Source organism: Falco punctatus, assembly GCF_963210335.1.
Source record: "Falco punctatus genome assembly, chromosome: 9".
Taxonomy (NCBI): domain Eukaryota; kingdom Metazoa; phylum Chordata; class Aves; order Falconiformes; family Falconidae; genus Falco; species Falco punctatus.
In genome coordinates this window covers 29842910-29868287 of record NC_137589.1, presented here as the reverse complement: position 1 = coordinate 29868287, position 25378 = coordinate 29842910, and the positions used below count along the sequence as shown (strand labels likewise).

At 52.3% G+C, this 25378-nt stretch overlaps 1 protein-coding gene across 7 annotated transcripts in view; it reads left to right on the top strand.

Moving 5' to 3' along the window:
• The window catches only part of LOC308070091 (uncharacterized protein C10orf95 homolog), a 31670-nt gene extending 7999 nt beyond the window's left edge, over positions 1 to 23671 (top strand). For 4 of the 7 annotated variants that reach the window (XM_080403486.1, XM_080403485.1, XM_080403484.1 and 1 more), the window contains exon 2: positions 3372 to 23671. In XM_080403486.1, the coding sequence (XP_080259612.1) occupies positions 3435 to 4109 (675 nt within the window). In that variant the 5' untranslated portion in view covers positions 3372 to 3434 and the 3' untranslated portion in view covers positions 4110 to 23671. The remainder of the gene's footprint in view (positions 1 to 3371) is intronic. The other 3 variants (XR_013930620.1, XR_013930621.1, XR_013930622.1) reach the window with 3 other exon arrangements.
• Positions 23672 to 25378: the final 1707 nt, after the last annotated feature.

The following is a 25378-nucleotide window of genomic DNA, read 5'->3' as shown; positions in this document are numbered from 1 at the left end:
GGATCCCCTCTCTGCTTCTAGTCTGACAGCTGCTCGTGGAGAGAGAGCTGGAGGCTGTTGGATGTTTACCTCCAAAGCAGGGCAGGCTCTGGCTGCTGGCACTGGAGAGACAAGTAGTAGGCGCTGATGAAGAGGAAAGGGAGAAGAGGTAGGGTTGGGCCCTTTCCTCAAGGGGTATCACTAGGTAATGTTGATGGCTGGGGGTTGGTTTTCTTAAGCATCTGGCTTTTGATGCTTTCCAGCCATCAGATAGCCTAACAGAAGATCACCCTCCTGGCAAACCCAGTTTTCCCTGAAGCACTGCCTGTTCTCACTTCCCAGTAAGCTTGATAAGGCAAGGATCAGGCAAGCTGGTACCGATGCTGTCAAAACCCTTTCCTGCTGTAGACTTGCATTTGTCACACTCTAGCTCGGCTCTACAGAGTCCAGCAAGGCTTTGGTCCAGCTGTGGTCTCCCAACGCCTGCCTCTGGAAGCCGAAGCAGCCTGAAGGTCGATATGAACAACAAGCACTGGTGTAATTCTGGTGTGAACCATGTTGTCAGTCCCTGGGAGCACACACAAGGCTGCAGCTTTGGAGGGGCAGGGCAGAAGCCTTGTGCCTCTTGCATAGCAAAACCTTGTTGCAACACACCTAATGATTCAGAGCGGCATAGTGCCCTGCAAGCCAGGAGCTGGGATTCAGCCCCTTGTGCTTGAGAAGGTAAGCCAGTGTCAGGGCAATCCTGAGAGCTCTGGTGCTCAGGCACAGGGGGAGAGCTCTGTGCTGGGGAGCTGGTGGGGACAGGGCAGCACCAGGCAGCTGTGCAGCAGAGCCTGGGAAAGGCAAAGCCAGTTGGAGCCCAGCCACCAAGCCAAGGCTCACCCTGCCAGACTGCCAGCTTCCTCCCGGGCTCTGAAGTGTTGCCTACGCTGTGTTGTCTGTCAACACTCTCCTCCTGGGTGATCTGTTTCCAGGGGAATGTCTTCACTTCTGTGGTTGTGTGTGATGGTGTTGGCCTGGAGTGTTCCCGGCCCTGCTTAATCCGCATCTCGTCCTATCCCTCTGTCCCTCATCCCCCCTTCCTGCTATCTCTTCAGTTTGCTTCCTCTTCTGGGCCATTGTGCCTGGCTGAGCCACCAGCTTGTTCCCCTTTTCTTTCTCCAGTGCAAAATCAAAGCAATTAATAGCTCTGCTCAGGCTGCCTCAGTGCTAAAACCTGAGTGATAGAGACAGCCTATTGCCCCTTCTGTGACTACAGGGAAGAGTTGGGAGCACTGATGCTGCCAGCTGAAGCACAAGGTGCTACAGCAAATGGTAGATGGGCTGGCCATCTGTAGCTTTTGCGTGAGGGCAGGTCATCAACTAGATAACAGCTTCTCCAGAGCTGTCCTAAACTGGCACGAAGCAGCACACTGATGCAGCAGGAGAGGTAAAAGCTGGGCTTGCTTTGTTCCACTCAATGGATGCAACAGCTGCATGTTCTCTGTGGAGACCACTTACTCTGAAACACAAAGGATCCATGGAAATGATCCTGTGGATCTCAATAGGGATGCGGGGTTGAAGTGGATTAAAACAGGCACTTAGCCTCTTCTTAAAAACTAGTCTGTCTATTCAATTTATCCACCTCGTGCTGCCATTGATATATAATACCCCTCTGGATTTTTGTGGTGGTTCTGAGCAAGTTAGGCAGGCAGGGTGTTTGGGAGCTAGCTTTTTGTGTCCTTTCAATAAAGGTCTAATGAATTATGCTTAAACAGGATGCAGTGGTGCCCCTCGCTGCAGGGGGCTCAGCTCTAAATCTCTTTAGTGGTCAGGCAAACTTGGGAAGAAATGTTCAGGAGCTCTTGGGCACAGAGAGGCACTCATCCCTGAGAGCTATGCCGTACGTTGGAACCTGGGCTAAATGCAGGAAATGGCACAGTGCCTGCTCTCCTCCTCTCCACCTGCTAGTGAGCTGGGGGGACCTCGGCCAAACCTATTCAAGCTTGCTTGCTTTATTTTGCTTGGAGCTGTTCAAGCCTTTTTTGTAATGGCCTTAAGTGAAGTAGGTTGTGAACTTCCCCCCCCCTTCACCCCTTCTTTTTCCTCCTGTTTGTGGAGGTGATGGTTATGATGGGGTTTGGCTCCTATGCTGCAAATCTTGGTTAAGGGTACAGCCTGGTCTTGTCTGAATCTAGTGCTGTTCACCTGTGCAGGGGGTAGACTTCTAGCTCTGCACCCATGGCAAAAGCAGGCTTGACCTAGTGCAGATTACAAACCTCAAGGGACAGGAACAACTTGTGCTGGCTGAAAAAATAAAAACCTCCATTGTGTAGTACCCAGCATTGCTTGTGACAGGCAAGTTTTTTTGGAGACTGCCAAATTTCCTGTTAAGCTGGAGGAAAGCACTGAACTGAGGGAAGAATTTCATCTTCTTGATCAACACTTGTGTAAGAGGCAACTCTGTATTTAAGGCTGGAGCAAAAAGAGCCTACAGGATCTGAAGCTGGGGGCGGGAACTAAATGCAAAAAACTTGCTGCCTTTACTTTTCTGTGCGTGATCTTTTCCTGTCTCTGGTAGTAAATTCTTTTTAAACTCATGCTATGTACAGCTTCCTTTCCTGCCCTTGAGGAGAGGATAATGAGTCATGGTAGGACATAGCTTAATGCCCTGGAGTATGCTTGGATCATCTGGTGAGGGCAGGCTAGCAACAAATTCAGCTGTAGGTCAAAGTTGCTCAAGGTAAATGCGTGCTTAAATATGAATGGTAACTAGTGAGACCAAAATGAGATGCCTTTACACAAGAACTCATCAGAGGAAATGTAGATGTGCCTGGATCTTGCTCTAGAACAGTAGGCACAACTCTTGCTTGCTTCTCAGAGTAGAAGCAGGGCTTTAGGAGCATGGGGAGAGTCAAGGACAGTTGAAGATTGTTTTTATCTCCTTGTCTGGACAGAATGGCACTGTAATTGCAGCAGAGCTTTTTTCTTTCTTTGCCTGCTTGCTTTATTTCTGGGCTTCTTTCACTTGTGCTTGCCTTCCCTGTTTTTTATGCCTGCTCAAGGGTCTCTGGCTTTTTGCAGTGTCTTGCTGCCTCAGCAGTACAAAGATGTGTCATGAGGATATGAGGCCACCTCTTCTGCCCTCAGTGGTGTGTTTATGCCATATTGTTTCCATCCTAACTCTGAGGTCTGGGTGGGTTAAATGAGGAGTCCTGCTGAGCAGCTAAAAGGCAGTTACTGGCAACGTAGCTGTGTTTGTGGCACGTTCCTGCCCCAGGAACAGGGAGCTCCTTCTGTTAATTTGTTGGTAGTTAGCTTACAGTGCTAGGCCTATTTCCTTATTCAACCTGGCTCTGGAATGTGTATAACCCATGTAAATTTTCTGTCTTTCCCTCTTGCCCTCATAGCTTTTGAGACTCATCAACCACTCTGGAGAAACATCCTTTATGTGAAACCTCAGCTCCTGTACCATGTACCAGTCTGGCTTTGTGCCACGGGAGTATTACCCAGCCATGATCCCACCTTCTGCCTGCACCTACCCACCGCTGCAGACTGGAAGAGCAGAAGGTGTGACCAGCTCTGTGATATTCCCTCCCATCCACATGCACAACTTCTACAGCCGACCCATCACCTTTGTGGTGGACCAGAACAGCTACCCTGACTATGTGGGAGGTCAGGTGGAGTATCATCATCTCTACAGTGCCTCTAATCCCTACTTCCATCCGTACTACACCTGGCGCTCACCTCCCATGGTCCCCATTCCTTTCTACAATCCCTATGCCAACTATAATCCCTATGTTGCCTACCAGAGGTCAGATCAATATCGAGACATATGGCCAGAAGGCTTCATGATGAGAGGGGAGCTACAGTGGGGGAAGCTCAGAAAGGTGTTTGGACCAAGGAAAGACCTCCCAAAATTTGTAAAGGATGATCTCCGGAGGGTTTATGGCACCTACCCACGGACCAGCGTCTCCATAACCTACCGGAAAGGGGAGTTCTTGGTTAAGGGAGACCCCAAGGTAGGAGAGCAGGAATATGTAGTGGAAAAAGTCGTCCAGCCAGCTCTGACCCCCAGGGCCAGCGAGGCAGATGATAATAGCAGTGAGGACCAGAACTGTAAGAAGAAGAAGAAACTGAGATATTGATATAGTCAATTACCCAATGGACAGATGGTCCAGAGCCCTTGTGGGAGCCCGTTGGCAGCCGCTCTTGGTGCAGCTGGAAAGCAGCATAAGCAAGTGATGCCACCATTCCTGTTAGCTTCTAACTGATCACCATCCTCCACAAGTTTGCAGCAGCTTTACCCTATTTGATGCACAATGTACATCCTGTGAAGAAACCACATGGCACTTGTCTGTCTGTCGGATCAGCTCTTTGGTTCTGGTTTTGAAATGAACATTTGATTTCCACTGGTTTGGTTGAGTGGTCGCGGTCTGGTGCGGGGATTTCCAGGCAGCCACCCTTGATTAGAGAAGATGGGCCTCTACCTACCCTGTCCAAGGGAAGGTCCTGGAAGCTGGCTCCCTTCCTGGCACTCGTTTAAGGAGACTAAAATGGGATTTCCTCCAGGCTGGGGGCAGTACAGGTCCCAGAGGAGAGAGGGGTTCTTGAGCACTGTGAAGAGCAATTGGCTGCATATCTTGTCACTGTTGTTTATGACCATATCGTTGTGCTTGATCACTGTGTGATGCCTGTACACAGGACTTCCCTATGTGCTGTCAGAAGATCCTGGTGTCCCCATCCTCCTATGCTGGGTAACCTGGTGTTCAGTCCTTCTGGCCACATGTCCTTGTTGAAATTGCTGCTTTGAAGCCCTGTTCTGGGTCTGACTCAGCTCTGGTTGGAGGTGCTGGCTCTCTGGCAAAGTTACTGGAAGTGTGTGAAGCACAGTACTGCCACAGCTTGGCCTTTTGAAAGGGTGGACTTCAGAGTTGTGCTGGAAACCTGGAGGGTTGTGAGGGGCTGGGTCTGACCTGCTTGCAAACTTCTCTTTCTTTTAAATGATTATAAATAAACAATTAAAAAAACACACATGCAAATGCTTGTATTCCTATCTTTTAGTTACCTGACAGCAATGTCTCCTGCTGAAATCTGATCTGTCACCTTTTTGCAAAGTTAGGTATGACTTCTGACATGGTTCTTGCCCAGCTGTGGTGGGTTATTCTGCTTGGCAGTACCTTGTCTTGTTCTAGTTTTTTACCTGATGGCTTCATTTTTGCAGGTGAACAAGGACTTTCTGAGCCTCCAAGAGAAAGAGGGGACCTTCTCCGTTCCCCCATAGCCCCCCCTGCTATGCCACATGGGAGAAAGGCCTTCTAATGCAGGAGGAGGGAACTCTGTGTTCCCAACCTGCCTAGCAATGGAGAGGGCCTGTGAAGGTGAACTTGGAGGCTCTTGGTGGTCCTGGATTGCTATAAAGTCAAAGCAAGTGGATTTGGTTTTTTAATTAATGCAATAATTTTTGTTTGTTTAAGCAATTGCCGGAGTGTCTCAGCAACTATCTGGATTTCCCCTTCCACAATCAGCTTCTTGGAAATGGGTTAACTCTGTTGCCAAATAAAGCTGCAGGAGGATTGAACCAAAAAAACTGCTGCAGAAGCCTCAGAACAAGCTGATGCTCCTTGGCTGTGTTGCAAGTTGTGGTTGTGGGATGTACTGTATGGAGCAGAAAAGGCCTTCGTTAACAACCAGTGGCTAATGAGATATGCCTTTGGTTACCCAGTACAGGAAAAATGCAGGGATTCCCGTCTTTTTATTATTATTATTATTGTTCTTCCTTACCTAAGCAGGGCATCCTGCCCAGGTAGAATGTGCAGTTAGAGGTTTGCTGTGCTGGCCTGTGGCAGCCTTGCTGCAGCACTGGCATTTGCACTCGCTGTCCTCCCAGCAGCAGCAGCTGCTCCTATAGGCAGTGGCTTACGCAGTGAACCTGAGGTTCACGCACTGGACCCTTATGTGGACAGTGCAGTGCTCTGATGGGGCACTGGAAGGAGTTTCTATCCCATCCCCTACAGCTGGCGCAGGGCGCAGCTGGGCTGTCAGAGCTGGGTACCACCTGCCATGGGAAGGGGCTGCTTTAGGTGAGGTCCTGGAGCAGGTGCAAACCAGCTCTTCTAGGCAAGGTGAGGGGAAGCATGGGGTTTGCCCTACAGTGACGATTAGAGGCTACATAAATTATTAGGACTTACATAATAATTTATCCTAAATGCCACTCCTCCAGCCCATAAATTCCTGGTGGCAGCTTTGTACCATGTTATAGTGGAAAATGTTCCCAAAACTCAGGGTAGGCAGCCAAGGTTTCCTAGAGGTAAACAATAGATGGGTGGAAAGACAGCCTGTTGCATCCACAAAAACTTTCTCCAAATTCCTGTCTCTGCTGGGGACATCTGCGGGGAGAGAGCGGGCATAACCCTTAACTTTACTCATCCTGTCCTGTTTATCTTTTTCCAAAGTTTTGTTTGGTTTTGCTGCCCAGACTCTGAATAGGAGATTGCTGGGCACACCCAGGCTGTTGTTCTGACAAAGTATTTTTAGCGGAGGCTTACAATCGCATGCAGTACATCAGGAGGCAGAAACATATTTATTTTCTCAAGTGCCATTTCACTTTCAGACCAAAGAAAACATTTTGTAGTGGGCTTTTTTGTTCCCTTGAGGGAAAGCCTGCCACAATCAATGATTGCCTCAAGCAGGGCTCTGAACACAGGGTTTCCCATGGTGGCTGTAACTCACCTCCATCCCTACTCTGGTGCCTGTGCAGGAGCAAAGATTTTTACAGTTCTTGCAGGAACAGCTAACAGTTGCATTCTCTTCCTGAAGATTTGAGGCTCATTTGCTGCCCAGCTGCAGAACTGAATCCATAGGGCATTTTTGGAGGCTTTAACGCCTATGGAATTCAGTTCTCAGAGCCAAGCAGCCAGTGCGAGTCAGCTTCCCCTGGCCCCAGCCAGCTCCAGCTCCATCTGCAAGGGGGGAAAAATAGCACAGAGCTCATCATGTCACTGACACAGTGCAGGCACTGAGCTGACACAGATTTTTGCAACTGGGAGCTCCTGCAAGGAGAGGACTCTGGCACCTCTTGCTCTCATCCCAGAAGCAGCACACGCAGCCACAGCTTTCCTTGGAAACTGCTCAAGTCAGCTGCTATTTTTTTCCACTGCTTCCACGTATCACCCTGTCGTTCAGAGCCACTGCAAAGCTTCGGGTCAGCCCTGAGCTCTGCAAACCTGCTGGAGCTGTAAGGGAAATACCATTTCTTCCAGTTGGGGCTGGTATTCAGAGGTGTGTTGGGAATCCCACCTACATATTCGCTCTGTGTGCAGGTGGTAACACATCCCTCACTCTAAACTGCTCTTCCTCTGCATGTGGATCTGAGAAAGGGGTGCAGTCATGCTGGGGTGGTGGGGCACTCCTGGGCACTGGCCCTCTCTTCCATTCATACTGAAACCAGTGCTCATGGGAACCCCTTGAACTGGGAGGCAACAGTTGATGGATGGAAATGGTTTGTGCAGCAGGTGGACCATGAGGTGCAGGGGACCTTGCCCATTTGGGACTGGGAAGGGACAGAGGGTAATCCTGCAGCTTAAAATGAAGCAGTGCAAGGCCTTTTCCAGGCAGCTCAGAGAGCAGATCCAGGGAGGGATTGGTCTTGGTATGGGCCAAGCTGGCACATGCTGATGCATCCCACAACTACACATGCCCTTTGCTGCCCACTGCCCCTGCGCTCTGGTTTGGGCTGCAAAGCTCATGTGCGTAGAGGGGCAGACTCGGGGGACACATGGGGACCCCTGTGAGCTGCTGTGGAGATTGCTGCCAGCAGATTTGGGCAGCCTCAGTCCTCAGCAGGAGTTCAAACCCATGAACTGAGCAGGTAGCTGAAAGGCAGGGAGAGGCTTTTTCTTGGCTTGGCAATAGTCTGACAGAGTTGTCGCACACAGGTGTCACCACAGTTGTGGTGACAGTGGCTCAGGATGGCTCAGCCCTTTGCCCGTATGCTGGCAGTGCAGGAGGGGAGCCCTTGGGTCTGAAGGATCAGCAGAAGAGACGGGAAATGACACACACCACTTTGGAGCATGGGCAAAGATTTCAATGGGGGAAGCACCGAGCAACTGTCGGCGGGGAGCTAACTCCGTGATTGCTCAACAGCTGGCCTGGAGCTCTATTTTAATCCATCTGTGGGGAATCCAAGTTCAGCCAGGGCAGTGTGAACTCACCATCCTGATGAATGCCCCAAAGGAGCCAAGTCTTGTTGCAAAAGCCATAGGGTCCCAGGCTGCAGGTCCCAGCGCCAGCACAGCCTGGGTAGCACATGCGGCGCTGCTGCAGGGGCTACCTGGAGGAGCAGAAGCAGAGGGAGATGGGGTAAAGCAGAGCCTTGCACCAGGGTCATCCCACCCTGCAGCAGGTGGTCGGGGTCAAAGAAGTGGCTCAGGGACCTGGCTGTGCACCATGCTGTTTTTCAGACCATTAGCGAGTGGCAGAGAGGTTTCAATGGCTCTGAGCCCCGTGAGCTCAGAAAAGTGGGGTGATCTCCCCCTCCTCCTCCTCTCCCCACTCTGCAGGCAGGCACCTGTGGCAGGGAGCAGGGCAGGAAGGCAGCCTGCCAGAGATGCTACAGGTATTTAAACACATGGAAATCCTTTGTGCTTCATTCTTTAAGCTGTACAACTCCTCTCCAAGGCATTTACCCCAAAAGACTTGAAGGATCACTGCTGTTCAAAGTGCCAGCTACCCACCTTCAGCCCTTGGCCACTGAGCAACCGATGCTTTCAGGAACTGAAAGGTGGAGGTGAGGGAAAAGCCTTCCTCCCCATCTTCCTCCGTGGTTTGCAAAGAAAGGGGAAGGGTTTCAAGCAAATAGACAGGTGAGCAGGATGGGGGTCAACCCTGACAAACCCTCCCTGATGGTGCTCCGGAGTCATCCCCTTCCCTCACTCCGTGGCCCCAGGGAAGTGACATGAGTGCGGGGGCTGCATGAGACAGCTCAGCAGTTGCCTGGCATGGGTCTTGTGGGGGCTGGGACTGGGGCAGCCCCATCGCCCAGGCATGGGGGGCAATTTGACCTGGGTTTGATGGGAAGCCCACGGGGGCGAGGCTGGGAAAGGAGGGCTCAGAATGCAAACTTGGACAAGCTCCAACTCTTTTCTTTCACTCCTGGCTGTTCCTGCAAGCAACGTCCCCATGACATGGCATCCACAGCACCCCTGGGATCCAGGGGCCCTGAGAGCGGGGAGTGACGTGGGCTCTCCCTGGGGCATGGTACTGCAGGCAGCCATGGGGTGCAGGAGGCTGTGACCCCCCTCCAGCGGTGCTGGGCTCCTGCTCCTGCACAGTGGGCAAAGGGATGGCTCTACCCAACCTCCCGCATCTAGACCCATCCCTTCTTGTGAGAGTGGGTGTTTCCATGATGTTTTCAGGATGCTCGTGCAGGTTCCTATGCCCTGTGTGTGCTGGGCACATCTCCACCTCTGGGCTCTGTCTCTGCTCCTTGGCATTCCCATCTCCAGCTTTGCCCCACGTTCCTGCACCAGGCTGGGCTAGGGCTGGATTTGGCCCTGTGTCTTTGGGGGTATCCCTGGCCCCTGGTCTTCACCAGGGTGCTGGGTAATGCCAGGGAGGGCAGGGAGGAATGGAAATGTGGGAGCCATCTGGGTGCTGGGTATTTTGTTGGTGTGGAGGTGCCCTGCCCTGGCTTGATCCTGTGTTTTCCTGAGGACCTGTCAGGATACAGCCCTGAGCTCAGCCCCAGGGAGGATTGCATCAGCCCAGCTGCCTGCTGTGCAGGTGGGGTGTTTGTAACCCCACTGCCTTTTGCCTTCCCTGACTCTGGGGCAGGATCCCATGGCACCGTGCACTACTTAAATCCTCCTCTCTGCCTGGCTTGGGACATACGGGGTCCCCATGCTGGTTCTGGTACAACTTCTTCTGATGCTGGCTGTCCTGGGCTTGTCCTGCCTCTGGGAGACGTCAGGATGTGAGAACCTGGTGTTGATCCCAGCAGCCAGGTGACAGCTTGTTGAAGCTGACAGATGTGCTCAGGAGTGGGTACCAGGGAAAAGATGGGCTCCAGCACAGAAGCCAAAAAGTTGAAAGCTCCTCAAGGCTCCTGATCTCAGCCCAAAAATGCTGGTGAGTTGAGAAATACCCCAGGCATGTGGGTGCCTAGTAGGACACTGCTGCTGCTACTGCTGCTGCTGCTGCTGCTGCTGTGGGGTTTTCTGTGTTGCAGTGAGTTAACCTGCAGCCCCTCACAGCCTCTGCTCCTGGGGCAGGAGGCTCCAAGGCCTCACAGCAGCAAGCAGCCAGCTGGGAGCTGGGGGCAGCCAGGCCCTGGAGGGGACCCATGGAGGCACCCATGGGCTCCTCGAGCTGCTGTGAGAGCCACCCCAGGGAGGCATCCCCCTAGCCCTGCGTATCCAGCACCCACCTCTCCATGAGGCTGTGTGAGGCACACTTTGCCTTCCCTGCAAACTCCATTTCCTTTCTCTGCAATGCGTAGGGGAAATACTATCAGCAAAAACAAAATACCCGTGCTGAGCAGCCTGGCCTGTCCCTGGGAGCACAGCAGAGATGGCTGCAGGAGCACACTTCCCCACGGCAAGGCAAGTCGTTTTGGAGATGCTAATGTACGGCCAACCCCACCACCCAGACAGCAGCACCGCAGCAGTGCAGCCCCATCCTTCACTCCTGGGGGAGGCAAAGCACAAGCAGCTGCTGCAGGAGGGGATGTGGCTGCCTGGCCAGGACCACCAGGTACCACCACTGCTCGGCAGTTACCCATTTATTGCTTTACATGTTAAAAAAAGCAGCAATGCCCTCCTTTAGGTGTTATTAGCTAATTAGCCCAGGAGTTACGGATTAGCCAGGACATGTCTGGGGCCAAGCAGCAGAGTCGTGTGGGTGCTGCGCAGCCACCCGCACCACGCTGGCATGGTGGCCAGGGTGTTAATCCAGGGGGTTTCACTTTGTCTTCCCAGGAAGTCTGCAGGAACAGTTAGGTGCCTCCCACCCTTTAAAATACTAGCAAAATGAGTCCGATTTTGCAAATTGCCAAAAAAGCCAGGGATAGAAGTGAAGGTGCTCATGCCCCACGCGTGGGGTCTGGCACCTCCTTTCCCACTTCCCGCAGCCAGGAGTGAGTGCATTGCCATCGACATGAGACGTCAGCGTGTCCCTGCTGAGAGCCACCCTCCACAGCGCCCGGGCTGTGGCTCCTCGGGGAGAGCAGCAGCAAAGGGATCACCCCACACACAGCCACACCGACCCCCTGCTCTGGCACAGACCCTCCCGCAGCGGCAGCGTGACCCCGGCACTCACCCAGCAGCTCCGGCTCCCGTTGAGGCGAGTCTGTGAGTCCTGGGGCCGCAGGCACTGTTAAATATTGCAGCCGACTTACTCACTTCTCTTCCTGGACGGCAGTGTGCAGAGTTTCCACCCACTTCTTTCACCTTTGGTTTCCAGGCTTTCTGAGAAAAGGGGAAGCTGTGGGAGGGAGCGACCGGCATCCCTGTATCCCGTGCCAGAGCTGAGGCCCCCAGCAGCCTCAGCAGCCCAGGAAGGGGTGGATGCTGGAGAGGGGGCTGCTTTCCCAGGAAGCTGCGGCATGGCCCGTGCTGGGCTGCCAGCACCCTGTGACCCTTCTGGGTTGGGGGCATTTTCCTCCCCAGCTGAGCGGAGGGTGTGCCTGAGCGCTCCCTCCCTGGCACAGGCTGGAGGGTGACCGGCCGACTGGCTCAGTCTCCCCCTTTGGGAGAGACCCCCCCCCCAGGACTCAGATGCATCCTGGACTCACCCTGCCAAAGCCCATCCACCTCCTCCTTTAACGCGGTGCCTCTGCAAGTGGTGCCAGCACCAGGGTTGGGGCCACCTCCACGCGGCTGACACCCGTGGTGAGTTCTGTCTGTCCTCAGCCTGCAGAGCCTCGCCAGCAGCAGGTGCTGCCTATGGGCCTGGCAGCATTGCCAGCCAGCTCAGCAGCGTGCCCATCAGCACCACAGGGGGCTGGTTGTCCTCCCCTGGGACATCGACAGATGATGCCCTCTGGGACATTATGGCTGGGCAGTTAGCCCACCGGCAGGTACCACCGGCTCTGGTGGGGTGAGCACATCCCTTAAGGTCCCACTCACCAGCACTCTGTTCCCATCCTTTTCCCCCAGTGCCACTGAATGCCTGACCATTGTTTTTGCTCAGAAATGACGTCAGGTCCCCTGGGGTTCCCCTCCGCTGGTGGTTTAGAAATGAGAGTCTGGGGCCCCGGTGCAGGCTGTGTCACTGAGCTGGTAGCAGGGCAAGTGCTGCTGCTCTTCCTGCACCACAGCGAACAAATCAATAAATAAATTGGCAAATAAATAGATAGTGGGATGCTGAGATGCCTTGGCATGTCTGTCTGCCTGCACCACCCTTGCCTGGGCTCGAGAGCTGCCCCGCAGGTTTAGGTAACATTTGCAGAGTGGTTTTGTCTCTTGGGGGCTGCTGTGTGCTTCTGGGGCAGGAAGCACCTGGAAGGCTGCTCTGTGGAGGTGGCCAAGCTGGACCTGCAGATTTATCCACACAAGCCCCTAAACCAGCTGGCATCACCAGTTCGGGGCCTCGGGGTGTATTTTTGGGTGGCCACACGTGTGCTTGGCTGCATGCTCCAGCTTTGCGTGGCTGCTGCTCTCTGCCCCACACCTCCATCGCGGCAGGACCAGACGGGAACTTTGGCATGTGAATCAGTGAGCTGAAATATCTCCTATTTCTCAAGGCTGGGCCGCCCTCCCACCCGCAGCAGATCCCACCTGGGCATGACACTGCTTATGATCACCCACCACTCCCTCCCCAGAGCCATTGCCCCAGCTGCTGGGGTTCTCCTGGCTCTTTCCTCACTAGCAGCTGCCCAGCTGGCTGCTCAGCCTGCCCCAGAGCAACGCTGCAGCATCGGGGCTGTGTCACTGATGTCCCCATCAGGGATGAGGTCCGGCCAAACCCCTTGTTACTCCTCCTTGCTGGGTTTGAATGCACTTTAATGACCTCAGACATCCCTCCAACTGCTGCTCCTGATGCCTTCTCTGGGATGAGGCTTGCCTCCAAAAGGGTTTTCACTCTTCCCAGTACCACAGCTGGCCCTAGCCACTGCTTTGTGCCACCCCCTTTGGCACGCAGGTGCCTCAGCCACCTGCACAGCTAGGCTGGCAGGGCTCTGCACGCCTCTGCCCGCCGAGAGGGGTCCGGCCGGTGTGCTCCTGACTTGGAAAACTGCTGAGGAACAGGAGAAGCAGGCACAAGAGAGGCACAAGAGGGGCAAACAAGGGGGCCACTGCAGGCCTGACACCAGGGGGAAGGGCTGCAAGCAAGGCAGCAGGGCAGCTCTGACCCTGCATGGCTGGGAGGAAGAGGGTATGCAGCTTTACCAGCTCCTACTGTGCAGGCTGTGGGAAGAAGAAGAGGGGGAGGAAGAGGAGGAGGAGTGTGCTCGGAGTTGGGGTGACCACCCAGATCCCAGTTTTTGTGGGTCTCCTGGGCAGAGGTGGGTGAGCAGAAGCAGATCCTGGGGCTCACCTTGCAGCGCATGGGACCCATCTCTTCCCTGTGACTAGAGCAGCTGAGACTCGACACCTTCCCCAGTTGCCATTTCTCCAGATTCCCCCTGTTTCCCCTCAGCTGAGGGCAGCGGGTGTGAGCCGGGAGCAGCCTGGCTCAGCTCCCTGCGGAAGCGCGGCAGCTCGGTGTTTGTCGGGGGAAGCTGGAGCTTCCTGCAGCCTCACTGGGCAGGCACGGGGGTTTCCCCTGGGGGGGTCCCGTGGGGAGACAGCCCACCACAGGGCTGGGGTTTCACCCTGGGGGAAGAAAATCGACCTTCCAGCTCTGGGGAGGGGGCAGAGGAAGAGATGGCAGCTGGGTTTTCCTGCCCAGCCAAAGAAATCCAGTTAAAAACAAACACCTTTGAGCTCCTGCGACTGCAGGAAAAGCTAGCCGGCAGGACCAAGGTGCATTTTAGGGCTCAGAAATTAACCAGCAATTAAACACCTCACAGTGTTACTTCTCAAAGCAGCAAGTGGCCTTAAGGGAAGAGCTGACGTGTTTTCCGAGTGCCTGAGCCCTGCAGTACTGTGGGGTTTTGGACAAAAGCTGATGCAGCTGTCAAGTTCCCTGGGGATGACACCTTGAAAGGCCACCAGTGACATGGCTGCAGCCTGTGGGACTGTCCCAGCGGCCAGCCACAGCCTCTGGGGCTGGAGCGGGACAAGAGCTTCCCCAGCTCCAGCACTGGCTGAGATGGATCCCTTCCTGGGAGGCTGCTCTGGGATGCAGCCCCAGGCTGTGCACAGCAGGGAGGCTCTGGCTGGGGTGGCTGCAACGTGGCAGTGGTTGCTCAGCTCTTTAGCGTCTGCTAAAGAAGCCCAGAGGAGAGCCCAGATCCAGGCTTGCGCCCAGCCAGCACCAGCTGCCCCTCTCCAGGCAAAGCTACTCTCCAGTGTAGACTCACAGGTGTCTAACAGAGAGCTAATCACAACTTGAGCCTTAGCTGAGGCTCAGCCCATCTCCAGACCCAGCCCTCTAAACATCGGGCTCTGTGTGATTCAGTGCCTGGCTCTTGTGCTTCTGTCCTTTTCTCTCTCCTCTAAGCCAGCAAACTGCCTGTGAGCCCCTGTTCTTCCACTGAGAAATGCAATACACAGGGGAAGCCACATCTTTCAGCCTTGCCCTTGGGATGAAAGATGTGGTGTTTGGGGCTGTTTGGGCTCAGCAGGTGCTTTTCCTTCTGTGAAACCCTGACCGCACGAGGCCAGAGATGCCCTCACTGAAAGAGCCGAGCAGCCTGGGCTCATCTGTGGAGCCAGATCCCTTGAAACTCGGTTGCGGGGAGGGAGCTCAGAACCAGGGAAGCAGGACAGGCAGTTTGGTTGGTGCTCAGCCTGCTCTTGTCCCCTCCATTCGGGATGCCATCCACACTCATGCACAGAGAGCCCAGAGGCACCTGCCCGCAGCCCCCATCAGACTGAGGGGTCCTGCAGGATGGGCTGTTTCTGCAGCATTTGCAGATGCACTCAAGACTCCACAGCCACGAGGATGCCTGTGCCAAGAACTGCTGCCCACCAGGCCCTGCACCGGGTGTTTGCACGGCTGTGGAGGAGCTCAGCCCTGGTTACAGCCATCAGTGAACCTCCCCTTGCAAAGGCATGGCCAGCAGTAGGTATTTTCCTGCTGTGGGGACTTGTTCTCTCCCCTGCAGAGCTTTCTGTATGCAGCCAGGGTTTCACTCAGGCTGTGTCTCTCTGAGCTCGGGCTCCCCCTCCACCTGCCTGGCTATTTTTATCCCATGACAGGTTTTCACATCCTTTGAGACTTTCTGCCCTCTGGCCACGTGGATAGAAATTGGGTGAGATTTCATAAATTACCAGGACAGGGGAGAAATGGAAATGAAGGGGGGATATGCATAGAAGTTTGGCTGGCACAACCACCAGAGACGGCATTTACTCCTCTGGAGCAACTCCTTCTGCCCCCAAAGAGATGCTGAAGGCAGCATGTACCTCACACAGCTCCCCACTCATTGTGCTCCAGCAGCACAAACCAGTCCCCTCTGCACTGATGGCCCCAGAGGAAGCGTGGCTGGGGTGGGAAGGGAGTTTCTCGGGTTGTTTTTCCCCTCAAGGTTCCTGTTTCCCCTCCAGCCCCGGTCCATGGATGCCAGCAGCCCTCCCCATCCCCATGTAGCTTTGTAGAGGAAGCAAAACGGATGGTTGGGGCTGAAGGAGCCCAGGAGATGGAGCAGGGCTGAAGAGCAGGGGGTGCAGGGATGCAGGGGTGACACCTTGTCCTGCTGCCGGCACAGCCGATGCCTGCCAGCAGCCCTGAAGCTCTTTGGGAGCCAAATCTCTGGTGGGGAAGGGAGGAAAACCGCAGGGCTGAGTCACTCCTCTGAAGGCATTTTTATCTGGGTAAGTTCCAGTCGAGCCCCCTCCTGCTACTTCTGCAGGGGGCGTCACGGGAGGCTTACAGGAACAGCCGCATCCTTTCCCCCCAGAACGGAGCCCCCCTGGCCCAGCCACACTCGGCCAGTGGCCGGGCAGCATCCGCCGCCAGCTCCGGCGGGTTTCCATCAGAAGGCTTCCCAGCAGGGAAAGCTGTGCTGGTGAAGCAGAAGTGAGAGCAAAGGCGAGCAGGGCTGCAGGAAAACCGAGCCTTTTACCAGAAATGGCGAAGTGGGGTGCTGCCTCTCAGCATCCCCCAAGGCAGGCAGGTGATGCTCCTCCAAGCTTTGCATTAGCAAACAGGGCAGGATTTGGGGTGACAGTCTGCAGGTGGTGGCCCCAGCCCAGTGAATGCTGCTCTGGGGATTTAGGCTAGCGGAGGAGCAGATTAAGAGGAAGGTACAGGGCTGAGAGTGCTCCGAATGCTGCCCCAGCACCCCCAGAAGCTGATGTTTTCAGCAGGGGTGGTGGAGGGCTTGGAGGAAAGGTGGCAGGGCTGGAGTTTCCCACTGGTGGAGGGCTGGCAGGGGTAGAAGAGCCACCTCGAAGGTCACAGAGTGGAAACAGCTTCCCCAGGAATGCAAGTGCCACAAAAGGATGCCTAAGGGCTCAGCATTTATGTCCCCTCAGAAGTGTCTGGGGCAGCTTCTCTCTGCACGCTGCACCCAGAGCTGACTTTTCCCCAAGGTTTAAATCCCCCCTGGATGGGCAAAACCATATTCCTGCTTGAAAAGAGCTTTGTCAGGGTCAGGCGCTGTGCGTGGCTGAGCAGGATGGGTCCCGGGGTGGGTGCCAGCCCAGGGTTGGGCTCAGGCATCTCAGGGTGAGATCAGTGCCCATGTCCAGATCTGGGACCCACTGCACAGTGCTGGAGCTCTGTGCACCATCCCGGCGCGTGGCCTGGGGCTGCCACTGCCTGGGGCATCGCCTGGGGCTGGGGCTGGGCATGGTGCTGAGGGGGACCTCCCCACTGACTGCACCCATGCTGGGATATCGGGTGGGTGGCCCCAGACCCTCCTAGCTCTCCTGACAAGGATGCTCCTGCCTGACCCAGGTCTCATCTGAGAGGGGATGGAGCTTTGCAGAGGGATTTTGGGTTATGGACCATGTTACATGTAATGGGAAGTTTTTGCCTGGTGTAGGGCAGGCATCATGCCAGATCCTGCACTGCTCCATGCCCACAGATGCGCAATATGGAACTCCAAGGGAAATGTCAACTCATCTCTAAGTAATTCCTTTCAGCTAGCCTTGCAATTAGTCCCTTGGAAGGAAAATAAAGATTTTGGGCTTAGCCAGCACTTCTCTTTGCAGACAGTGCCCTCATCTTGTAACTAGGGCACAGGAGGAGGCAGGAGATGGCTAGCTTTTAGCTAGCATCAAGCATTTCATGGACAGCATGAGGCAGATATGATGAGTCTGCTGTGATGCTGGGCTCCCCAGGCGGACTGGTCTCCTGCCGGGGTGGGGAAGGGAGCCTGCAGGGACTGAGTGGGCAGCGAGGGGTGCACGATGCACAGCAGCTTGCCTGCATCCAGTGGCCTCGCCTGGGGCATGCTGGAGCTTTCTTTTCTCTCTACATCCCATAAGCGTTGTGCAGGTGTGCATGGACCACAGGTTTGCTCCTGCACTCGTGCTTTGCAGCAGGACAGGTTGTGAGGATGTGGAGAAGGAGGTGTGGAGGTGTGGCTCCCCAAGCCAGGAATCGGTGCTGTGTTGTTCCCGGAAATCCAGCTGGGATCCACCCACTGTTTACAGAGGAAAGTGCAGTGAATCATCTGTGTGGGGAAGGACAACACACCAAACTTGGGCCTTTTTAAGATTTCCGGGCAAGCGAAAGCTGCCAGGAAAGCACCTGACTAGGAAGCAGACCCAGCTCAGCTGCCCAAATGCCCTGGGAATGGGTGCGGGGGCTGGCTCTGCATGGAGGGGTCTGTGTCTTGGGACTGGGCACCTTGTTTCTTCCCCAGCTCAATAAATATGGGTGGCTAAACACATCGTAGCTGGCAGTAGTAGCACTTTACTCGCCACAGGCCAGCCCCGGGAGGGGTCCCAAAGTGCAATTTGCCAGGCAGATGTCCTGGCTAGCAGGGAAGAGGTGACACTTGGAAACAAATGCTTTTCTGTAGGCATGGGAGTACAAAAGGATCGGTCTGGATATAGGTTTGCTATAGCCAGGACCAGGCTGCTATAGCTGCCTGAGCACAGGGGCGCAGAGCCCTTGGAGATGGCCTGGAGTGCTCCACCTGGCCTCCAGAAGGACATGGGTCTGCTGGGGTTCTCTGATGTCTCTGTCAGCCCCCTGAGCTGCCTCAGGTACCCTCTGATGCTAAGCAGGTGCTCAGGCAGCTAAATTGAACCCTCAGCATCACACATGACAAAAGGTTACTTCCATCTGCAATAAATGACAGATGAGGAAAGGTTGCTGCGTCTGCAAAGAGCTGCGTTACCTTCCAGCTGCAACAGCTGGAGCAACCGCTCTCCCCATGGATGTGGCTTTAAACCAAGCTGCCCAGTGCTGAGACCTGTGTGCTGTGCCCCCAGGGCTGCAGCAGAAGGGGAAAGTGACACTGGATTCATTGAGCACCTGGAGAGCATTTGGGGAGGGGTCTGGGCATCATTAGTGGGAGATGGGGAGGGCAAACTGCAGGCACCTGTGCTCAGCAAATAAAGGTCATGACAGGCAATCCTAACAACTTGCTGCTGGATTTCTGGTGTGGCTCTGGGGGATGATGGGTGTCTCCCAGAGTGGTGCTCTGGGGTCTTTGGAAAGTTGCTAGGAGCGGAAAGTGGAGGTAAGTGGGGATGGAAGGGGAAAAGACCCCTAAACCCCAGCTAGGACTCTAAGCAGGGGTGGTAATAGCTGCAGAGTGCAGCACTGATGCCACCCTGGCTGCTAATCCAGTTTTGGGCCCCTTTGGGGCTACTGTGATTATATCTGCCAGAGAGGGCAGGATCAGCTGGATTACGTGGAGGGTACTGAAGCGCAGCAGTAGGAAAGCTGGAGCAGAGACCCTGAGAAAGCCTGGGCTTCTTTACATCCCAAGCCAGAGCTGATGCACAAAGTGAAGGGGAAATGTTCAGCACTGGTGACTGAGTTAGAGGAATCGGAAAAAATTATGGGTTGATGAAGATGTTACACCTGCATTTGTGTTGAAGGGCATTCAGCCCTGCATGCGAGGAGAAGATTTGTGGCTGGATGGAGCTGGAACAGCCGAAGGTGCAGAAGACGAGAGCTCCTGGGCAGACCCTGCACGTGATGGGTGCAAGCAGAAAACCAAAAAGTTAGAATTAAAAACCCCAAACCAAAACGTGCCGTGGGCCTCAGGGTGCAAAACCACTGACCTGCCGCCCATCAAGAGCGGCCTGAGGAGCGACAGGCTCTCCTTACGGCAGAGAGGCAGAAAGCTGTGGTGGCTCTGCAGGGACGTGGCCACTGGTGTTAGTAACGTGGCTGGAAGTGGGCACTAGAGGGCTGCACACTCACACTATTGCACCCAGAGGTGTCCACAGCCTGGTCTGGGAACACGGATGAACTTTCTACCAGACTCTGTGACCAGAGAGAGGAGTGAATAACTCTGAGGAAATGGCAATTACCCACTACGTGGCCGAGGTGGTGATTTTTCTTCATTTTAATTGGACTTCTACCAAGCTCTGCTGCTGCCTAGGCAAACTTACAGGGTGAAAGGAAGCAAGTTGCACGTGGGCTTGATGCTGAGGGGTGTGTGCTGAGCTTGCCCAGTTCTGTTAGCCCTTGGAAGCCTCTGCTTCCCCAGAAAGCTGTGTCCTTGGCAGAAGCAGTGGGCTCCTTGGGTTGGTTATTGTAAAGAAGCAGTGGCCGGGGATGGTGAAAGCATGGCTGATCCTGCCTCAGGTCTGGGTGATCCACTGGGTTTCCTCCTAACATGGATTTCTAGAGAACCTGGCAGCACTGGAAAGGTGGGAAATTAAGGTGCACTTACTCAGAGTCATCTACCTTAAGTAATTTTGGAGCAATGTTTACATGACTTATGTCCACTTTTTTTAACCCATTTCTGGCCTTTCTGTTCCCCTGCAGGAGGTCCCTGCTGCTTTGGGTCAGCTGTGGCCCCCTTCACCCCATATACAAGCTCTTGCATGGTTATTTGCTATACTGAGACCTTCTGGGAGCTTCCACCTTGGTGCAACTCTTCTGCATTTTGCTCTAAACCTTTCAGTGTGCCCATACTCTTGTAGGTGGACCTGTGCTGGCATCCTGGGTGTCTTCTATGCAACATGAAAGATTGGCTGCAGCTTGAGCGCCCTGTGAGAAGTCATCTCCAGATCCTGCATGAAAGCCCATGTTGGCAAGTTTGAGACCATACAGCCTCATCCCATCTTCAGTGGAGCCCTGTGCTCCCATCAACGGCTGTCCTGGGCCAGGAGCAGACCATGAAAATCCTGGTGTTTTCATTAATGCACCTCAAGGTATGCGAGATGGTTGCTTTTAGCTAGGTGGACACTGTCTCTGGGTCATTTTTCAGCTCTGCACTGATGAAAGCAGAGGATGAAAATGCTCCCCTTAATACCTGCTTTTGCCCTCACTGTGTATTAAGTACTGAAAGCATCTCAGTCTTCCCTCCTTTAAACCAGGGCTGTTAAAGGGTTTGTTTCTTGTTTCCTTTTGAGTGTCCTGGCCAGGGTACTATTATCATACGGCATGAACAGCAGCAAATTTAGCCTGGTTTCTTTTCCTTGGTTTGCCCTGCTGTAACGAACCTGCTCGTTTTGAAGCTGAGGACTGTGCTGTAAAACACTTCTGAGACCTGCTGGAGGCACCAAACCCAGAACAGCACTGCCCTCCTGACCAGATTCCCCTCTGCAAATGCTGTTTTGGGAGGATGGCTGGCTCCTTTCACGTAGCACACTGGATACATCTTCAGTTCCCTCCTGAGACAAGGGCTATCCTCAGTATACAGCAGCGACAGTGTGAACTGATGCACTCTGCATGTTTGTACCCTGGAGGGGGGGATGAAGTAAAACCTCTGTCCTCAAAGGTGTCAGTGGCATGAGAGGCAGGCACTTGTCTGAGGTGGCCTCCATATGAGCTCATCAGGCTTTGAGTCCCACCTCGTCCTGCCTTGTAATAACCTGGTTGGCTGGGGGGAAAAAAAAAGGGAAAATCAATGGTTTTGTCCCCAGAAGCTCAATATAAATGGAGTGTGGGGCAAGAACTGCAGGAATAGCTGGGGATGAGGGAATGCCTGCACATACTGCTCAGGGCACTGACTGAGCATGAAGGTAAGGGAATTAAAAAAGCTAGCACTTGCTTGGGAGATTAGGTAAAAATCAACCTGCTCATGCCAGGTTCACAGTGTCTGGGGGAGAATTCATTAGCACTTCTGCGGGTTAAACCCTACAGTTTTAACAGCACTAGCAAGTGTTTGGTTTCCTCCAATAAAAGAATATTTTCAATTTCATTGTACTGTCAGCACAGGCTCATTGAGTGCACAAGGAATGCTAAATCAGGTTTGCTTGCTCTCGTATCAGACTGGATAATCATACTTACTGGCTCTTTGAAAACTGAAGCTTTCGGTTTCAGTCCAGGTTAAGGACTTGCATCTCTGATCTACACTTCAGTGATCTGTAATGGAAAAACAGGCCAGTTGCTTTGGAATCCACTTGTTGTGCATTGAACCCTTAGGATTAGCATAATTTTCCTCTCGCCTGAAAATAAATCTTGAGTGTTGTGTTTGCAAAGGCTTTTCTGAGCTTAATTGCCTTCTCTTAGCAGTGTTCAACTTGCACCACTCTTCTGATGAGAATAAACCCATCCTTTTTGCTTGTTACAGAGCCTTCATGAAAAGTGGAGCAATGGGGGAAGGATAAGGGCAAGCACCCTGAACCCTGTGCAAACAAGTGTTGGTGTGTCACTGCAGGTGTCATCGTTGAGTTGATTGTGCTGGGAGAGTGTAGCTGTGTCAGGTGGGAGCAAGTGTTTAAGACTGGTGTTTTCTTACTGCCTGGTAGATGAATAGTGATGTGGCTTTATAGAGGTACTTTGCTGCTTTCCCTCCTGCCCACCAACATCAGTATTGCCAAGTCAATACAATCACCATGTCACAGGAATCTGTGCACATCCCTCAAAGCTAAATTACCTGGGAGATGGACTGATGTAACTTAATGGGAGCAGTACAGGGACATGATTACCCTTTCAGGCAGAAGGCATTTAATTTTGCTAGGTGAAAACTTGGATAAATCTATTTAAATCAAACACAGATCAATAAATTGCCCAAATTTGTGTGCAATATTTGAAGTAGATGGAGCAATATTTGAAGTGGATGGAGTTCTAGCAATGTTTGTAATGAGAATATTTTGCTAAGACAACTTGAAAGGTCACTGTGATCCAAAAGAGGCTGTTAACAGTAATTAGCAGCATATAACTGAGGCTTAACCACTGGAATGGAGTACCCAAGGTACTGGCTGTGTCGGGCTGTGGGCGAAAGTTAGGCATGCTGGAGTTTGGAAAAAAACACATTTGTCAAAAGGCTGTTCAGACCTTTCCCAAGTTGCCTGTACCTGCTGCCTGTTGGCTACCTCACCCCACCAGCGGAGTGATGGGATAATAATGGGGGGGGTGGGTATTGCTGGTCAGGATTTGCTTTTTAAGAGTTTATTACTAATATCAGTAAGAACTAAGAGGTAGTTAGTGTTTTTCTGCCAAAGAAAACATTCTTGGTTTTGTGTGGTGGTTGAAGTGGGACCCAAAAAGTGCTAAGTGCTTGTGGGTTCTTTGTCTAATCTAACTGTCAAGCTAAAAGGAAACTACAAAAAAGTTGTTTTGTAGTAAAAGGGATAATGGGGTATGTAGGACACCCAGGACCTGTTTTGTCTGGGATGATTGCTTGTGTGGAGCAGGAGGGTAGAGTACCTGAACTTGCCTCATGTCCTGGAATGAGAAAAACAGGGGTTGGGAGCTGGATGTGAAATGGGCCGACATGTGGCTTTGAACATGCAGCAGGCTGCTGTGTGTGGATGTGGCAGTCAGCAGTGGAACACCCCACGTGGGACTAAATACCAGCTGCCAGCGGGTGCTCTGCAGGCACAGGACGTGTGTGCATGTGAATGCAAAAGAAACTATTTCTTATTTTGGAGGTCGGCTCTGCAGAACAGGCAGAGACCATTAGACCCCATAGACTGACCTCCCATCTTTCACAGGCCATGCAATTTCTTTGTTTCTCTTGACATTAGCCCACTGATTTATGCTAAAGTACATACTTTTTCAAAAAAGACAGATCTGAAGACATCAGGAAATGAGAAAACCAACATTTCCCCTGATAATTTGTTGTACTAGTTAACCACTGGCACTTTTTTCCTGTTATTTCTCATTTCATTCTGTCTGGTTTCTGATCCTAAACTTTTGTTCCTGTTATAGATATCAGCAGTAAATTAAAATGCTCTCTAGAATAGCACCTGCTTTCTTTTTGTTTCAGAATGTGGGGTATGGTAATTAAATATCTTCAATTTGTCTTTGTTTGGCAGAAGGCTGGGGTTTGGTTCCTGCTGGGGGAAAAGAAAATCACATGCTGGTTCATACCCTCCCTCTCACACCCATGTGTATGCAGCAGGGCAGAGAACTGGTTCTGGTGAAATATATAAACTTGCTTCTTGTTGCCTCTGAGTTGTTTTCCATTTGCAGTCTGCTTGCCACAGGGCTGTATGGATGTCTGGTGGTGTGGTGCTGAGCCCAGCACAGCGAGGAGGAGGCTAGAAGTGTTCCAGGTGGGATGCTATTGCACCAAAGCCTTTTGAGGACTGGAAAAGCATCCCTCAGCAAAAGAAAAGCAGAAGGTTGCTCTGTTTGGCCAGTGCCTAACACAATCAGCCTTGTCTGCACTGCGATGTAAGAACCGCAAAACAGTTATCAATAATAATGAAGCATTTAAGCTTTCTTGAGTGTATGAGAGTGAAAAATGCCTTCCTTGCCTACAAGAAAATGGTTTTCCTTCTTTGCTTTTAAAGGGCCATAGCTGCTGGCTGGAGGGCAGAAATAAGAGAAGAGCAAGCGCGCGCTGCAAATGTGCACCCTGTTCCTTTTGAAGGGCTTTGCTGATAGGAAGAGGGAACATACGCAAACACTTTGAGATAAATATTTCTGCCAGGATGCACCCAACGGAGGCAAAGGTGAATTAACTTACAGAAACTCGGTTACATTAAAGCACATATGAGCTGGAGCTATTGGTGGGAAAATGCAGAAAGATCTTTGTTTCTGTACCCATACTCATTTCAGTCAAAACAATCTGGGCTAGCAAAAACTCAGTTTAATAAGCCAGGAAAAGCTACTCTGAGGGAAGTGGGTGAAGGTGTGCGCACAGTGTTAGGGTGGGAGAGCTGAGGCGGTGGCAGCCTGGAGCAGAGAGCAATGACCTGTCTTGTACAGCCCTGCCTGATAGGGAACATGGATGAAACTGATTGAGTTGATTAGAGTCTTATCTTTACAAGTTAAACTCTTGCCTAAGAAGGAATTAAAGGGAATTCTTTTGGCCCAGCTGAGGGAAGTATAAGAATACCTGCTAGGTTATAACCTTTTCTTCCATTTTTGTGGCCCATTTAATGAAGCTGTAAATGTTTCATGCTCAACTCTACCATCTCATAGTTCTAACATCGGAAATGTTTTCTAGGTGAGTTTATGCTGCATCATGCTTTTATATTTTAAAAATCCTCAATTTCTTCAAGACTATTATATGAAAAAGGTTGTAAAGAGCCTCTGACTTCTATGTAAAGAAGATAATGAAAGTATTAATAAAGTTAATTATAAACTGGGGCTTTCACAAAATATAAAGTTAAGGGCTGAGCTCCAAACCATTTAATTAGCAGAGATGATATTCAGATAATCAAACTCAGCTAGCCTGTTGAAAATGCTTAGAAATGGAGCTTCTAAGGATTAAAATGACAACGTGGGGTTTAGGTCACTCATACTTCCCAAGGTTTATTTTGAAACTGCACCGGTTTGCCTTAGCTCAGGGTTTGACCTGTGGATCAGTACAGACTGTTTGTGTAGATGAGAGTCAACAGTTCATCATTAAGTGGCAGATAAGCTACCGAGAAAAAGACCTATGGGTGTCCCAGGGTGGGTCTCAAGTGTAACTCTGAAACTAGACAGAACCAGGTTTGGTTGGAAGTAGGATGCTGTAGTAGAGGCAGCCTGTTTCAGTAGTGCCCAGAGTGATGAAAACATGAAGGGGTTGTGATGTGTGTGTATGTGAATATATGACACCACACCAATTATCTCTCTTTAGCCAAGCTGGGGATACTAAATGTAGGAATTGAATAGTAAAGAGAAGCAGGTGAAGAATTGTTCCAAGAAAACTGATTTTTGTTTTTAATTTCCTGAGATAACATACTTAAAGGTCCTTGTGGAGAAATGACTTCTTGCAAGACCATTGGCAATTCTCCTGAAGTCCTGGAGCACCAGGAGGCAGAACTGCAGCCAGCTGCCCAACTGCTGCTGC